At 41.6% G+C, this 18040-nt stretch overlaps 1 protein-coding gene across 3 annotated transcripts in view; it reads right to left on the reverse strand.

The window, feature by feature from the left end:
- Nucleotides 1-18040, reverse strand: part of LOC126109792 (leucine zipper transcription factor-like protein 1) — a 61688-nt gene that overhangs the window by 10177 nt on the left and 33471 nt on the right. For 2 of the 3 annotated variants that reach the window (XR_007523732.1, XR_007523733.1), the window contains exons 5-6: nucleotides 15897-16037; nucleotides 7168-7467 (exon numbers count right to left, since the gene is read on the reverse strand). Coding sequence is in view for 1 of the 3 variants with exons in the window: in XM_049914849.1 (XP_049770806.1) it covers nucleotides 7333-7467; nucleotides 15897-16037 (276 nt within the window). In the remaining 2 variants the exon portion in view is untranslated. The remainder of the gene's footprint in view (nucleotides 1-7167; nucleotides 7468-15896; nucleotides 16038-18040) is intronic. The other variant, XM_049914849.1, reaches the window with a different exon arrangement.

Genomic DNA, 18040 nt, shown 5'->3' on the forward strand with positions numbered 1-18040 from the left:
AGGAGTCATTCCAATCCTGGGAGCGGAAAGACTTACCTTAGGGGGGAAAAAGGACAGGTATACACTCGCACACACACACATATCCATCCGCACATACTCAGACACAAGCAGACATTTCTGGTTACTGTGTCAGCATCGGCTGGTTACTGTGTTGGCGTCAGCTGGTTACTGCGTATACGTCGGCTAGGCCGATATAAGTGTGAGGACTGCTTACTTCCCCACGCCAAATCTTCTTAGTCGAACTATTCTCTGGCTTCAACTTTTTCACCCTTTTTTTCTTTTAGGCAGAAGCCAATTCTGCGTAAGTTTCTTTGTCTTGTTACTCTCAGCTGCTATGGCAACTCAAAATCTTCTTATCTCAATTTGTGTCGTAAAATTCCTCTTTTTCGAGTCCTGATCATATCGGTCGCAGCATTCTGTTGGTTTCCGGCGACTAGAGGAAGCAGTGAGTTGCTGGTGTGAAAGGCTCACACGTCCCCTTCATCATTGGACTTACTTGGAGGTGCTTTGTCGCTCTTCTTCTCAGGATAGCCAGCTGCGATGATCTGCCCAACTTCTTCCCCGAAGACGCTGTTTGGAGGAATTTTCTCTACTCTTAAAATGATTGTGTACACTCAGGATACTTTTAAATCAACCATACTACATTTCACTTCTACAAACACAACAGCAAATAACAGTTTCACATCAATGAATCATATTTCATAAATCCAATGACCTCCAGTCCATCAGAAACTATTGATTACTTTTACAATCAATATAGTTCCAAAAATCTCTCATGGTTCTCACAAGTCCATCATCTACAACTCTAGAGAGTCAGTAAGTAAGTAAAAGTAAGTGTCTTTTCTTTTCTTTTACACAATTCCACTGTTCACAATAATGACTGATGTAGCACTGTCACAGAGTAAGGCGCGCTTGCTCCTAGTGCTGGTCATGTAACTTCTGTGACAAGCGAGGCAACCACTTGCCCGCACCGATCAACCGTTCACCTTGTGGCATTCTCTTGACACACGTCCACCGTGCACACACAGAAAACTGGCGCGAAGTAGACACTCTCCCATTTCTCATGCTCGTATGTAAAATATCGGGTGTTCCAGATGGTGGAAAGCGGAGGGTCTCTATAATTTGAGCCGAAATTCTCGAGGCACTACAATGACATTTGTTGGTACTATCTCCATGGTGGGTTTAGTCACTTTAATTTATTCTCCTGATCTTAGTCTGCTCAATATGATATATTTCGTTTGTTAGGCATTTAATCCTCTATTAACTTTCATCTGAATGTTATCCTGTTCTTTGCAAGTTAAAAAAAATGCAAGTAACATTGACACCCACCATTCAAAGACATGGAAAGGGATTGAAATACTCAATTGCAACCCATTTCGTAAATGATTACAGTCTTTTATAAACAAAATGTTGTTTTGTATTCATTCTAGTAATACTTGTTGAGCATGCCGTTCATCACCTTTCCCTGTTACCTTTACTTAAAAATCAACATAAATGTTTCTATATCCACCACTGTATAGAAACTCTTATTGCAAATTTGTTCAAATACAACAAGAACTTGTAAGATGGTAGTGTTTAATGTTATTTTCTCATGTGTTTCATGAAACTGTCATATTTTAAGCAGTCATAGCTTCTTGTGAGGGTTTGCAGTTTCTTGTGTATCCATAGCACTCACACAGTGCGAGTCAGATATCACACGATTGACTGAGCAAGCTTGATAGTGAATGAAGTGCCCTGGCATATTGGTAAATATCAGGCCCATATGATTGTAGGTACTGTTTACTTAGTACCATTGTAAGCACCCTACACACAATTGTCAGTAGCATCTGGGTTAAAAGTGCAAATTTCTTAAGTTCCTCCATGTATCCACATTGGCTCAAAAAGATGGCAGTGTCCTTAAAATGTTCTGAAAACTATCCTGGTAATTCTTTCAAAGCCACAATGAATTCTTCAAACCTCACGATTTCCTTAACGCCAGTGAGCTTAGGGAAATTTGGGGTGGGGGATGGGAGAAGATGTTTTTTGTCAGAATCTGTCGCTTTCACTATACATTTTCTTTTTAAATGCATCCCCCATCAAATCAGAGAGAAGTTGTTTCTCAACTCACTGTGTCTTACTGTGAGCAGTGGCCAATCAAGTCCACTTAAAATGCAAGGTCTGCAATCCATTCTGGATTTCCTAATTTCCATACTTGCTTTCATGTTTTGTTCATAAATTCAACAATAGTGGATTTTAAATCAAAAAATCATTCCAGTGGTGCCACTTGACTTAACAAACATAATTTGCGGTAATAAAGTTTCCATACTCTAAGGTTCAATTCCATCAAAAACTGTTGCAACTGGAAATATATTGGTATTCCACTGTCCACCAAACCTACACAATATACTTGTCCATCCTTACACAGCCCCTGCTCCCAATCCCTTACCTAATCGCTCATAACCCTTGAATAGACGTAGATGCAAGACCTGTCCCATACATCCTCCCACCACCACCTACTTCAGTTGGGTCAATAACATCATCTGTCCCATCAAAGAAAGGGATACCTGTGAAACCAGTCATGTGATTTACAAGCTAAGGTGCAACCACTGTGCTGCATTCTATGTAGGCATGACAAGCAACAAGCTGTCTGTCCATATGTATGGCTACTGACAAACTGTGGCCAAGAAACAAGTGAACCACCCTCTTGCTGAACACCCTGCCAAACATGATATCCTTCATTTCAATGACTGCTTCACAGCCTGTGCCATATGGACCTTCCCACCAACACCAGCTTTTCTGAATTGGGCAGGTGGGAACTTTCCCTGCAATACATCCTCCATTCCCGTAACCCTCTGGACCTCAACCTTTGTTAGTCACTGTCCTCATCCATCCAGCCCCTTCCCTGTTCCCATTCCAGCATTGCACACCATCATTCCGCCACACCCAGTCTTTTTATTTCTCTCCTTTCCCACTACTTCCCCCCCCCCCCACCTCTCCTCTGCCCTCAGTCTAACCTGCAGCACTGCACTGTCCATCAACCCCACCAAACTATCCCTCCCCCTCCCCGCTCCAGCCTCCTCTATACCCCCCCCCCTCCCCCGTCGCCACTCCGATCATGCACTGGTACTGCTGCTCACAGTGAGTTTCAGTTGAGTTGCCTGAGACTGCAGTTGTGTGTGTAAATTGTGTGTGTGTGTGTGTGTGTGTGTGTGTGTGTGTGTGTGTGTGTGTGTGTGTGTGTGTGTATTGTTGACGAAGGCCTTAACGGCCGAAAGCTATATTTGTGAGAATCTTTTTGACTTGCATATCTGCAACTCAGTGTCTCTATATGGTTAGTAGCAACTTTCCTTCTCATAATATTGATAACGTGTTCAACTAAAGGAAATTTGATGTTCATACAACCAATTTCATCACATGCTCCACGCATGCAAATGAAGCAGAAAGTGTGTCTTAATGTACAGAACAGTGAATCCCATCCATGAATCACTGAAAGTTTTTTTGGTTTTTCATCATCAACTAAATCTTTAAATTATTGTTGTAATGTTGTTCCGCAGCAAATCTGCAGTACCTGTCAATTAGGTATTAAGAATTCTCTTCTGCCGTTCCTATTCACTTTTAATGGCTTATGACGATAGATCGCTAGACTCTCTCTTTTTGTGCAAAAAAACTGTTGGACTTGTGAACTTCATTTATACCATGAACAAACAGCAAAGGGTAAAAAGTGCTGACAGCACAATTCTGTTGAAATGAAGAATGTCATGCCGACGAGAAACTGCCACTCTGCAATGCTAAATGAAATGTTGCTCTATTCAAGACTCCCTTGCCGATAGAACTCGACACGTCACTGTTAAGAGAACGAAATCAGCAGATGCAACTAGAATTTTGGGGGTAAATGTAGCATATTGTGCATACAGAGGGAAAGAAATCCACTACTGTACAACTACGCTGTTGATGACAAATTTCTGGAAACTGTAACTACCATAAAATATCTAGGAGTAACTATCCAGAGTGACTTTAAGTGAAACGGCCACATAAAACAAATAGTAGGAAAGCAAATGTCAGACTGAGATTCATGGTAAGAGGTTTAAGGAAATGTAAGTCATCCACAAAAGAAGTGGCTTAAAAGGCACTTGTTCAAACGATTCTTGATTATTGTTTATCAATATGCGGCCCTTACCAGGTACGACTGACAGAAGAGATAGAAAAGAACCGATGAAGAATGATGCATTTTGTCACAGGATCATTTGGTCGGCGCAAGAGCTTGACAAACTCCAGTGGTACACACTGCAAAACAGGTGTTTATGCATCATGGAAAGGTTTACTATTCAAATTTCCAGAGAGTACTTTCTGAAAAGTGTTGGATAACACATTTTTTCATCTCACACATCTCATGAAATCACCACAATGGAAAAATTCAAGGAATTAGAGCCAATACAGAAACTTCTTCCCATGCACCATTCTTGAGTGGAACAGGGAAGAGAGAATCAGTCAGCAGCACCAGAAGTACCCCCTGCCACACACTGTCAGGTGACTTGTCGGGTAGATGTAGATGTAGATGCTTGCATGCAGTTTTGCATGTCATGGCTGACCCCAAGTAAAAGCTTATTAACCTCAAGTGCTCCAAATAGGCCAAATGTTTCCCATTTATTCTGTTTTGTTTTGTACTCATTCTCAATGATCACTTACAGCCAAGCACATTCCTAACATTAAGCTTCACATGATTCAGTCACCCAGCCACACACTGCTTGACCTCAACCCCAATGGTCACATTCATCTTGACCATCTTTCACCACAATAGTTACAATTATAATTGTATAACTTGTACACTTCAGTATTGTGTGGTTTTGTTACATACTATGTTTCGCATTACTCATCTTGCAAATAGTAACTTAACATGTTTGGCACACGACATGTGTAACGAATACCTGTTTTGACATTTTTTGAAGCTTGAAATTGTAGTGAATTTTTAAGTATCTTTATGTATATAGTATCTATAAAGTCATAATTGTGGATTCTACATATTTATTTAAAGATCTGTGAAGATTAGAAGAAAGCATTGTTCAAACTATAAAGCACTGCACTGATAATGGAAAATTTGCAAGTTCAAATACAGGTTCAAACTTTTTAAGCTCCTTTGTTATTTTTTTCTAAAAAAAATTGTGTTCTCACAGTGACGTGGTCAAAAAACAAAAAGACTTTAATTTTCGCTAGTATTAATCCTGTTATAAATTTAACAAAGTACGTGTTCTGTTACCTATTTCTAGGTGTATGAACATAAAAGACTGAAAGTTTATATAAATCATTATTTTGATGGAAGAGAATTTCGAAAAACCTGAGCAAGCTTTCAGTGATAATTATGTACACCACCTCACATCATTTGACTATCCTTGATAAAGTGCTTGCAGTAACATCCAGAAAATTTTCTCAGTTGTTTAGATTATTTGTAATTTTGCAACATACTTACGACCGACTGCTCGTCTTATTGGTGTTATTTGCCTATAACGTTTCATTACGGGATCTTAACGTGTTGTCGTCGCTACCCCTACAGCACGAGCACGTAGCATGTCGTGTACAAGCCGGCAATTCTGCTCTTCGGCACTGTCCTGTGTCAATCACAAAGTAATTTTAATCGGAGTATAGTCACCAATAATTTATTATTGTGTTCCCAATGGTCTCCTGTAAATGTAGTGACACTCCCATAAAGAACATGCAACTGTGACTGACTGACCAAACGAATGCCTGCCTGCACCAGTGTGGGCTTCCATTCGCACTGCATTTCTGTTCTCTCTCTTCTATTTCTTCTCTATCTCTCCCTTCCCTCTTCCCATCATCTCATCCATTTACATCCTACCCACTTCATTCATGGAAAGTTGCACCTGTTGGGCAGCATTGGCAAGAGTGGAGGTGGGTGGGTGGATGGGTGGGGGAGGGAAAGGGATGAGAAGCAAGAGAGACATAGGGGACAGGGTGTATGTGTGTGTGTGTATGGGTTTGTTGTTGTTGGAGGTATAGTTTGGAAGCATGTAGACCAAGACCATACTGACAACTTGGCAAGACACGCCAGCCAGGGGCACATGCACAGAGGGAGCACAAAAAGTGACTGGAAAAACAAGACAGTCTCAGAATTAACCATGAGGGCCTGTGAGTTCCCTTACCCCTACTCCTCATGTCCCTGTCTTCTGCCTTCGAGAAGCAACCTTACCCTGTGTCTGTAATTGTAAATGCATGCTGTTGTAACAGTGACATTTCTACAGCATCATTTCATCTGATTGGCTTCATAAAAAAGGACCACAACCCAACTGACATCTGTTGCTAAAATGGTTTATGTGACAAAGTGGGATCAATTCACACAGCTACCTTCTATACAGTTTTCTCGTGTTCAAAAGTGGAGCTTTTGTCACTACTTCACCCCTGTGCTGCAGGATCTCAAAGGTCATCATATAGGTGCTGAAACAACTCTGCTATCTGATCGAAAACTTCTTAATTCTTCCCAATTTCTGCCATCTGAGGGATGGAGTGAGATGCAACGGTGGAGGAAGTGAGCAGAAAAGGCGCAGGTGCAAAGGTATTTAAGTAGCTCCTCCAGCCAATTCTTTTGCTCCGAATCTTGAGCTTCTCCCGGCATATTGTGTGTTCCGACTACTTACAGGAGAGCAGTCGGCATCTTCGACATCTACTGATACTTCGACACGTAAACATCCCGTCACTTTTGAGGCACAAATGACATGAGAGATCACTGTGCAGGACTACTGGTGACAGTAACTCTTTTCAATAAATCTTCCTTTTCATTAAACGTTTTTACAAAATTATAAAATTGGCTAAATCTGTAGAAAAAATTGGTGAAAGGTAGTTTTATATGGGAATGGGCAGCAACTTTGCTTTTGTCGCAAAATCACCTCGGTAGACTCTCGTGACGAAATGCACACAAACAAAGTTTCTTATTGGCAGTACAGAACAATGAGATATTTATGCAGAAAATTGATGTGACATTACAGACAAAAATGTGCTAGAAGTGGTTTTAGGTTACCTGTGCAACTATTTGTTTTTATTATGTTTTGAGTGAATTTCACCAATGAAGCAATGTCACTATTAAAAACGAGAAAGGAAGAGAGAAAGACAAATGTGCCAGATCTATAAACAGATCAGGTTTCACAAGCATAACAACCAGTGCAGAAGTAACAGACTTACCTGCTAGCAGGCAGCAAGGTGAGTGAAACAGTGCTGTGTGCTTTGTTTTCTAAAGCAAGTACCACGTGCCAAATTGAAAGTTCTCGAGTGCGGCAATGGCTACTGAAGAAAGGCACATGTCCCAGCGATGGTCGTGCATTTTTGTAACAAAGGAATTGCCGTCACCTTCTCCGCCAGCGTCAGTCTCGACTTCACAGCCTCGAGTTCCTCCCTCGTGTCCGCCAGCTGGTGCTCAACGTCAGTTCTCACAGTTTCACTGTCTGACAGACTGAGAGATAGCTGTGAGATCTGCTCCTCCAGCTGAAATTGGGAATACCAGTGATACTTAACACAAACACTGGAGTTTACAGTCACTGTATAAACAACTTTAGTGCAAAAACACTACTTCCAAAGTACAGTAGGATCTTGACAATTTGGCAACCTTCAGAGCATGAGTACTACTTGCACTTATCCAGTTTTTTTGAAATAAGAACCACTCTTTTTGATATATCCATTTTTGACATTCAGTGTATTACCAGTATTGATCCACTCACACAGATGATATATGAAGGGCTTATTTCAATAGTGGTAAAAGTCCAATTTTGTTCATATTGACATAAAGAGTCCTAAAGTTAAATGAGTGCTGAAAAATCTTCAGTTGAGATACCAGCAACATTCAAGCATATGGCTTCTTGCTAGAGATGAACCTTTCTTTCTGTTTGTTTGGATCATTAATGTCAGAAGCATTATAGACAGAAAAGTGGAGGTAATGGACTTGTACCGCTATTGAAATAAGCCCTTCATATAAGGGTAATCCAACAGTAGAGTTTCCTATTATTTTAGTGAAAAAAGTTAATTTCCTATAATATTTATGTTATATTAAAGAGTGAACATTTGTCTACTTTTCTATATTATTGTCATTTTGGACAATGTATTTTTGTAGACGATGTGACACTTTCTGTATGCCCATGTCATACCAGTTTACCACTACATCCTTGAGGAAGCGCTGAACCTCATCTTTCACTTCACTGTTGGAACTGAACTGCCTTCCGGCCAAATGTTCCTTAAACTTAGGGAAAAGGTGGTAGTCATTGGGTGCCACGACCGGACTATAGCATGCACAGGTGATGAATTTCCATTCAAAACTCTGCAGGAGACCCACTGTTTGATGGGCAACATGTGGGTGAGTGTTGTCACGGAGTATGCTTATGCCCTCGCTCGGCATTCCTCTTCTCCAGTTCTGAATTTCTTGTAGAATTATTCAGTCTTTCACAGTATCAGCCAGAGTTTATTATGATTCCAACAGGCACAAAGTTGACCAGTAATACCCGGTTTTGATCCCAAAATTCAGCTGTTATGACATTACCAGTAGACTGTGTCTATTTTTTGCAACTTGGGTGAGGAGGTAAGCTGCAGTTTGTGAGATTATTGTTTGGTCTCGGGTGTAAAGTGGAAGTCCAGGTTTCCTCTCCTGTGACAACTGATTGCAAAAAGTTGTCATTTTTGTCTGCATAGTAACAAAGAAATCTACGGGAAGAATCAACTCATTGGCATTTATGGTCTCCCTTCAGCATTCACGATACCCCTCTTATGCACACCTTTCGATACTGCAGCTTTTGCGTTAAAACTCTGCAAATGGTACTTTGAGAAATCTCTGAAGCCAAAATGCACAAAACATCCAGAGTGATCCATTGACCTTTACACACAGTTCGCTTAACCTTCATTGCTATCTAGTCAGAAATTGGCAGTCACTCACTAATTTGTTCATCATGAACTCCAGTATCTCTACTCTAGTTCTGAACATTTTTGACATCTGTGCATAACATTCCATACACTTACATCAACTGGTGATGAATTTAAATCAGTTCACCGCCTTCTGCATTCAAAAACCAAATAAGTGCACTAGTACACATTTGGGAGTGGCATCTTCTTGATGGCTGCTAAGCCGAAACTGAGCATCCCCAGAGAAGCGACTGCATGCTCATTTGGGAGAAGGGGGAGCACCAATCAGAACAATGTGGCCAACAGCAGCAAAGACATTTTCTCTGTGCTCCCTACACTGCGGAGACCTTTCTTTTGGGTTTACCCTCGTATCAACATATTTAAAGTGTTTGTCTTCTCTACAAAAAGCTCCATATAGAGCAATATAAAAAGTTACGTTATGTGCTTACAACATATCATGACCCACACAGCAGTGTATAAAAAACAACATATGATGGCATATATATCAAAACTAAAACAGTAAAGCCACCATGTGTGTCTGTTTGAACACGCTTATCCCCAAAATTACCAGACCAATTTTGATGGGTTTTCCGCAGCCAACATGAGGCTAGTTTGGGGCAAGATATAGGCTTTATTTCATCACAATTTAAAGTTTTATCTCAAATCGTCTGCTCAGCTTAGTAATATGAGTGTTTAATCCTCATGGCATATTACACCTAGGAACCAATAGATGGTGCTGTTAGTTTTTTTTAACTCAGGGACAGATGTATTTTTGGAAACTTACATCAGTGACAGAATTAAGTGCTGCAATCTTATCTTTACGAATACAAACTAACATTGGATTGACTTGGCCATTTGTTTATTAAAAACTTAATGATATTGCTTTGCTTCTTTTGATAAGTTTTACTTATATTATTTTCTAGGAAAAACAAATTTATAAAGTTTTTGTTATGATTTGAGTAGTTACTCACTATATTTTGATTGTATTTTGTTCATGTATTAAAATGCATGAAAGATGGTTAATTCTGTCTGAATACATAGAAATGCATAAAAGACTGAGGACTATGCTGTCTCAAGAATCCACTGAAGATCATGAGGCAGCTCAAGAACATCAAGCTTTAACTTACTCTTTGGAAACTACTTCCAAAGCAAGGCATGACGAAACTATGATTGAAGGCATCATGCGTTATCTCATTCTCCGGAACCATTCACTCACAGAGCTTAAAGTTACTTCTCTCCAATGTAACATCATAGAAGTAGAAATCTTGACAGAAAGGTGGTGCAGGCGAGTTAGTTTTTTCTCCTAACAATTTACTGTTTTGCTTCACATGTGTTCAATGCTTGGTGAACTTATAGTATGCCATGACCATAAACAGCACAAGGCCAGACACTGCATGCTGTGGATATGGACCTTAATGTCAGTTGCATTTAAAACAACCAGCACTATGTGGCTCTCTCCAATATTAGTGAAACAAGAAAGCTCTTCATTCATGTCCCCCAGTCATACTACTTCCAAGCTCTAAACAAAATGCTTTACAAGCCATAAATTCTACACATGCAAAGTCTCGGGTATAGCTATAAATAAATAACTTGGCAATGCCAGTTCCTCAGTTAGTCTCTAATAAAAAGTGCAGCACAAGTATAGTAGATATTGGCACAACAATCACAGATATGAAGTTCTACATGGAGAATGAAAATGTGCAAACCATATGCGGGTTCACAACACGGCGAGAAAGGACCACAAAAATTCGCTACTGAGGATGCATAAAAAAAATTCAAAAATTGAAATGCAATCGGCATAACAACAAACAGGCTTTTACTTTGTCACACAGCTCGACCAAATGTATGAATAAAGTAGTAACAGTTAATTGCCTACTGGACTGCAGTCAAATAACACTGAAAGTGACTCAGGCAGCATTCATTTGAAGGTGACATCTGCAATGATGTTCACTTTCTAGAATGAAATTTTCACTCTACAGCAGAGTGGTAGAGCACTTGTCCGCAAAAGGTCCCGAGTTCGACTCTCAATCCAGCACACAGTTTTAATCTGCCAGGAAGTTTCGATGTTCGCTTTGTCTTAGTTTTAGTATTTAGCACTTGCCCGCAAAAGGTCCCGAGTTCGACTCTCAATCCAGCACACAGTTTTAATCTGCCAGGAAGTTTCGATGTTCGCTTTGTCTTAGTTTTAGTATTTCCTGTAAGAGTGTCTTTATTACAATGATAAAATCTTGTGAAGTGTTTGTTTGCTCCAAAAGATAAGTGAAAGGAAGAAATATTTCATTCCATGGGCAAAGCTGTTTAAAGTTACAGAATGATATGGTTAGCAGATGTGAATGTTCTTCTGTTTGAGAGTATTTTTTGGTATTAAATTATTATGAACTAAACGAGAAGAGTCATTATATAGGGTGAACCAGAACTCGACTGACAAACTTTCATAGATGGCAATGTGAATGAAGACAAGAAAAAACAAGTCCAGTAAGCATGGCAGCTACCACTAGTTCCTCTTCGCTACTGAGAAACACATCTCTTCTACTGAACAAGTTCTCATAACTCTTAAGGTACGCATTTTAGATATCATGTTTAGCAAACTTTTTGTATTGGTTCATACTACTACCTTTGAAAGCTTGTCTCCAGGGTTCTGGTTCACCCTGTATATCTGTTGTATTGCAAACAAATGCCTGAACATCAGTGAAAATAAATACCTTGCAAAAAAAATATGGGTGAAAATTTATGAAAAATTAATTATATGGTCCTTCCTTTCTTTTGTTCAATTTCATAAACTGTTTTGACATAATCTCAAAACCAGTTACAGTTTTTCTGCTGATGAAGTACAAAGGAGTGACTTTGAAAAGTGTGAATTTTAAACCAAAAAATTACACAAAGCTATGCAGCAAGCATTATTCAAAACCCTGTCAGATATATGTCCACATACTGAAAGTTAGAATATATGTTGGTCCTCATTTTCTCGTTCACCGACATTTTCCAATGTGCTGCTTCTGATATTAATATTGTTTTGGTATCTGTACTTGGTAAGCAAAAGTCATAAAACATAAATGCTTATTTATTGTAAAAGCCAGACATTATGGATATAAATGGATGCTATTTGTTATAAAAGCTTAGTACAACAGTCAGTCAAAAAGTAATGCTCCCCTTTTTTTTTTATTTGCCAAGAATCTCAAAATGCAACTACATACGTTGAACACCACAATACTGACACTTAATTTTAGAATTTTGAATATAATCTACATTCATTTCCACAGTTTTGGTCTATCTTTCACCAAGAGCACGTATACCAGCATGATGAAGTGCTCGGTCCTTCTTCCAAAGCCACTGATGGACAGATGTTTTCATGGCCTCCTCACCTTCAAAGTAAATGCCATGACGAGCAACTTTTAGTGGCCCGAACAGATGGAAGTCTGATGATGCCTGCTCAGTGCTGCACGGGGGATGTGGCAAGACTTCCCATCAAGTTTTCTAATGTCTTCAGTGGTGTGACAACCAATGTCTGGCCTCACATCATCGTGCAATTAAGAAGAATATCCACAACAGCTTTTCTTGGTCGAAGTCAATGAAGATGTGCCGTAAGCTATTTGAGAGTTCTGACATATTGGACCAAATTTAATGTGCACCCTTCCCTCTGCTTCACAGAATACTGCAGCCATAACTTCCCTGCTGATAGCACAGTTTTGAACTTTTTCTTCTTGTGTGAGTTTTTGTTATGTTAGTCCATTGACTACCTCTATGATTCTGGTCCAAAAAGTGAACCCATGATTCATCTCCAGCCACTATTTTTCCCAGAAACTCCTCTCCCTCCAGGCAGAAGTGCTGCAAGAGTTGGGAGGCAATTGTATTTCTTGTCTCTTTATTCTGGTCAGTTAACATTCCTTGTAACCATGTAGCACAAACCTTTGAGTATCTCAGTTGCTGAATGACCATCATCATGCTGCCTTTACTGAGGGAGATAATGCGATAAAAATCCTGCGCAGTCACCACGTATAATGCCATCGAGTCACTGAATGTTGTGTCAAGTCACTACAATCACCGGCCTGTCACTTCACATTTTGTCAGTTGATGGTATTTGCCCCTTCAGTTTTGTTACAGTGATGAACAAATTGTCTAACAGTGCTGATAGCCAATGTTCACTCACTGTACACATTTTTCAGTCTTTCACGAATGCCAATGGGCATTTCATCTTTTGCATTAAAAAATTCTATCACAGAGCACTGCCTAATATCAACGTCAATGTTGACCATTTTGCAAGCAACTGCAGTACTGGCATCTGTTGATGCACCAAGTTACTACCACAGTGGATTGGGGAAGAAGCTCTGCAGAATAGTGCCAAATCCAAGTGTTTCACTTAATAAACTTTATTTAGAAGGCATTACTTTTTGGCTGACCTTTGTAAATCGTTTCACATATATTTCATCTTCCACTCTTGTGGAAGTGGTGAACTGCATGACTCAACAGTGCAACAGAAACAGAAATTCACTACAGAAGCATAACTGTATTGTCTGTAAGAAAATTGTCAATGTTTTAAACATTACCTTTTTGCCTCACCAAATGTAAAAAGTGTGAGGGTGTGCTGAAAAGGTCTCGCGGTTAAGGCGCTCAGTCCGGAACCGCGCGACTGCTACGGTCGCAGGTTCGAATCCTGCCTCGGGCATGGTTGTGTGTGATGTCCTTAGGTTAGTTAGGTTTAAGTAGTTCTAAGTTCTAGGGGACTGATGACCACAGAAGTTAAGTCCCATAGTGCTCAGAGCCATTTGAACCATTTTTGTGCTGAAAAAGAATAGCTTCAAATTTTTTATGTGAAAATTCTTAAGGCCGCTTAAATAAAAAGGACTTTATTAACATTCTACATCTTTATTCTTCATGTCTACATATTTATTTCACAACATAGTCACCCTGGTGACAAACACATTTCTCCCAATGAGAGACTGTTTGATGACACTGTCATTGTAGAATGTTTGACTTTGTTCACAATCACAGCCTCACCTCTGCTTGCACCACTTCATCCCTACCACAGTGAAGTCCTCGGAGGTGTTCTCTAAGTTTTAGAAACAGATAAATCGGATGGTGCCGAGTCAGGATTGTACGGAGGATGATCGATGACAGTGAACCCGTGGCATCAGACTGTTGCAAATGTGAGAGAGCTCATGTGTGGTCTGGCATTGTAAAGATGAAGAAGTGAGTGCTCTGTGTATGGACAAACTCTTCTGCGATTAGAAACTCATTTACAGCATCCTGTTTCTGGTGCACCGACACAATCCTCTAGTGGCAGACGGCTGCAAATATACTCCTGGAAATTGAAATAAGAACACCGTGAATTCATTGTCCCAGGAAGGGGAAACTTTATTGACACATTCCTGGGGTCAGATACATCACATTATCACACTGACAGAACCACAGGCACATAGACACAGGCAACAGAGCATGCACAATGTCGGCACTAGTACAGTGTATATCCACCTTTCGCAGCAATGCAGGCTGCTATTCTCCCATGGAGACGATCGTAGAGATGCTGGATGTAGTCCTGTGGAACAGCTTGCCACGCCATTTCCACCTGGCGCCTCAGTTGGACCAGCGTTCGTGCTGGACGTGCAGACCGCGTGAGACGACGCTTCATCCAGTCCCAAACATGCTCAATGGGGGCCAGATCCGGAGATCTTGCTGGCCAGGGTAGTTGACTTACACCTTCTAGAGCACGTTGGATGGCACGGGATACATGCGGACGTGCATTGTCCTGTTGGAACAGCAAGTTCCCTTGCCGGTCTAGGAATGGTAGAACGATGGGTTCGATGACGGTTTGGATGTACCGTGCACTATTCAGTGTCCCCTCGACGATCACCAGTGGTGTACGGCCAGTGTAGGAGATCGCTCCCCACACCGTGATGCCGGGTGTTGGCCCTGTGTGCCTCGGTCGTATGCAGTCCTGATTGTGGCGCTCACCTGCACGGCGCCAAACACGCATACGACCATCATTGGCACCAAGGCAGAAGCGACTCTCATCGCTGAAGACGACACGTCTCCATTCGTCCCTCCATTCACGCCTGTCGCAACACCACTGGAGGCGGGCTGCACGATGTTGGGGCGTGAGCGGAAGACGGCCTAACGGTGTGCGGGACCGTAGCCCAGCTTCATTGAGACGGTTGCGAATGGTCCTCGCCGATACCCCAGGAGCAACAGTGTCCCTAATTTGCTGGGAAGTGGCGGTGCGGTCCCCTACGGCACTGCGTAGGATCCTACGGTCTTGGCGTGCATCCATGCGTCGCTGCGGTCCGGTCCCAGGTCGACGGGCACGTCCACCCGGCCTCCCGCATGCCCACTATACGCCCTCGCTCAAAGTCCGTCAACTGCACATACGGTTCACGTCCACGCTGTCGCGGCATGCTACCAGTGTTAAAGACTGCGATGGAGCTCCGTATGCCACGGCAAACTGGCTGACACTGACGGCGGCGGTGCACAAATGCTGCGCAGCTAGCGCCATTCGACGGCCAACACCGCGGTTCCTGGTGTGTCCGCTGTGCTGTGCGTGTGATCATTGCTTGTACAGCCCTCTCGCAGTGTCCGGAGCAAGTATGGTGGGTCTGACACACCGGTGTCAATATGTTCTTTTTTCCATTTCCAGCAGATGGCTGCAAATATGTAGACGTGAAAAATAAATATGCAGAATCTTAATACCATTTGTTTCATTTAAAAAGCTTTAAGAGTTTTCACATAAATTCTTTAGGGGGATTACTTTTCAGTATGCCTTCATATAACGATTGCATTAAAAATTGGTCAAATTAGGTTAACTGTAACATTATATATGGAACAGTAACATATCGAGTCATTGAATTACTAAAATCATTCAGCTACAAATGAGGAAAACCGTAACTATTGACTCCTCTTTACACATTGTGTAATGACAAAAACTTGGCTTTCTGCCCTCTGTAATGTGACTTAGAATCGGTTTAAAACCACAACATGACAGAGACAGGGGCGTGTGTCATCTACGTGAATCTACGGTCAGAGGTCGTGCGACTCACCTCGGGGATGCGGTCACTGGAGACCGCGGCCTCCTGCTGTTCCTTGGCGAGTTGAGAAGAGGCAGCAGCCACGGCGAGCTTCTCTCTCGCAGAGTCCAGTTCGTCGTTCAGGCGAATTATCTGCTGCTGCCTAACCTGAGCCTGAGATGAGATGAGAACACCACATACACAGTTTTTACAAGTCATCAGCTAAAAGCAGAAACAAGCTGTAACACTAAAACAGTAGCAACAGTTTTAAGGACTCAAAACTAAAAGCACCGACAACCAGCATCCAGTCAGTATTTTACTTCTGCTCATTTCTCTCCGCAAATCCTCCAGGGTACTTGCAGTACAGCACTAACAACAGATCACTGGGGAACCAGTCACTTTTAAAATAATTTGACACTGGTTGCAACAAGAGACTGTGCACATAACTGCAACACATTTCTATTTCAGGCTGGAATTTTTTTTTTAACATTGTGTATGCTACATTCTACATTGTTGCATGTGGCTGTGTTTCCATGTGGTACCTTGAAGCACCACAAGTTGTTGATTTTCATCATCCCACTATCTGAACAACAGCTTTATTTCTAGATTGTAATAGTGTAGTTTCATTTCAGCTATGACCACATAAAGATCCGGACATTCTTAAACTGTTCCAACACAATTTTGAAGTCTGTTCAATTCAGTAGTGCTACCACCAAGACTTTACAGGTTGCCAAAGGTGCACAAAGACCGTGTTCCTCTAAGACCTATAGTGAGTGCTATGGTTTGTCCACTATTCAATTGTCAAGTTCCTGAAACTATTATTATGGCCACATGTGGGCCAGTTGGTTTCATACACTATGTGATCAAAAGTATCCGGAAACCTGGCTGAAAATGACTTACAAGTTCGTGGCGCTCTCCATCGGTAATGCTGGAATTCAATATGGTGTTGGCTCACCCTCAGCCTTGATGACAGCTTCCACTCTTGCAGACATACGTTCAATCAGGTGCTGGAAGGTTTCTTGGGGAATAGCAGCCCATTCTTCATGGAGTGCTGCAGTGAGGAAGAGGTATCGATGTCGGTTGGTGAGGCCTGGCACAAAATCGGCATTCCAAAACATCCCAAAGGTGTTCTATAGGATTCAGGTCAGGATTCTGTGCAGTCCAGTCCATTACAGGGATGTTATTGTTGTGTAACCACTCTGCCACAGGCCGTGCATTATGAACAGGTGCTCGATCGTCTTGAAAGATCAATCGCCATCCCCGAATTGCTCTTCAAGAGTGGGAAGCAACAAGGTCCTTAAAACATCAATGCAGGCCTGTGCTGTGATAGTGCCATGCAAAACAACAATGGGTGCAAGCCCCCTTCATGAAAAACATGGCCACACCATAGCACCACCACCTCCAAATTTTACTGTTGGCACTACACATGCTGACATATGACGTTCACCGGGTATTCGCCATATCCACAACCTGCCATCGGATCGCCACATTGTGTGCCATGATTCTTCGCTCCACACAACATTTTTTCACTACTCAGTTGTCCAATGTTTATTCTCCTTGCACCAAGCAAGGTGTCATTTGGCATTTACTGGTGGTGAGATGTGTGGCTTACGCGCAGCCACTCGACCATGAAATCCAAGTTTTCTCACCTCTCATCTAACTGCCATAGCACTTGCAGTGGATCCTGATGCAGTTTGAAATTCCTGTGTGATGGTCTAGACAGATGTCTGCCTATTACACATTATGACCCTCTTCAACTGTCGACGGTCTTTGTCAGTTAACAGGCGAGGTCAACCTGTACGCTTTTGTGCTGTACATGTTCCTTCACATTTCCACTCCACTATCACATCGGAAACAGTGGACCTAGGGATGTTTTGGAGTGTGGAAATCGTGTATAGATGTATGACACAAGTGACACCCAATCACCTGGCCACGTTTGAAGTCTGTGAGTTCCACAGAGCACCCCATTCTAGTTCCTCACGATGTCTAATGACTACTGAGGTCACTGATATGGAGTACCTGGCAGTAGGTGGCAGCACAATGCACCTAATATGAAAAAGTATGTTTTTGGGGGTGTCCAGATTATTTTGATCACATAGTGTATATCAAGAATTCAGCACATTTCATCAGTAAATCAAGCACCATAGTGATCCAGTCAGAAGACATATTAGTTAGTG

This window comes from Schistocerca cancellata, chromosome 12 (assembly GCF_023864275.1).
Source record: "Schistocerca cancellata isolate TAMUIC-IGC-003103 chromosome 12, iqSchCanc2.1, whole genome shotgun sequence".
Lineage (NCBI taxonomy): Eukaryota > Metazoa > Arthropoda > Insecta > Orthoptera > Acrididae > Schistocerca > Schistocerca cancellata.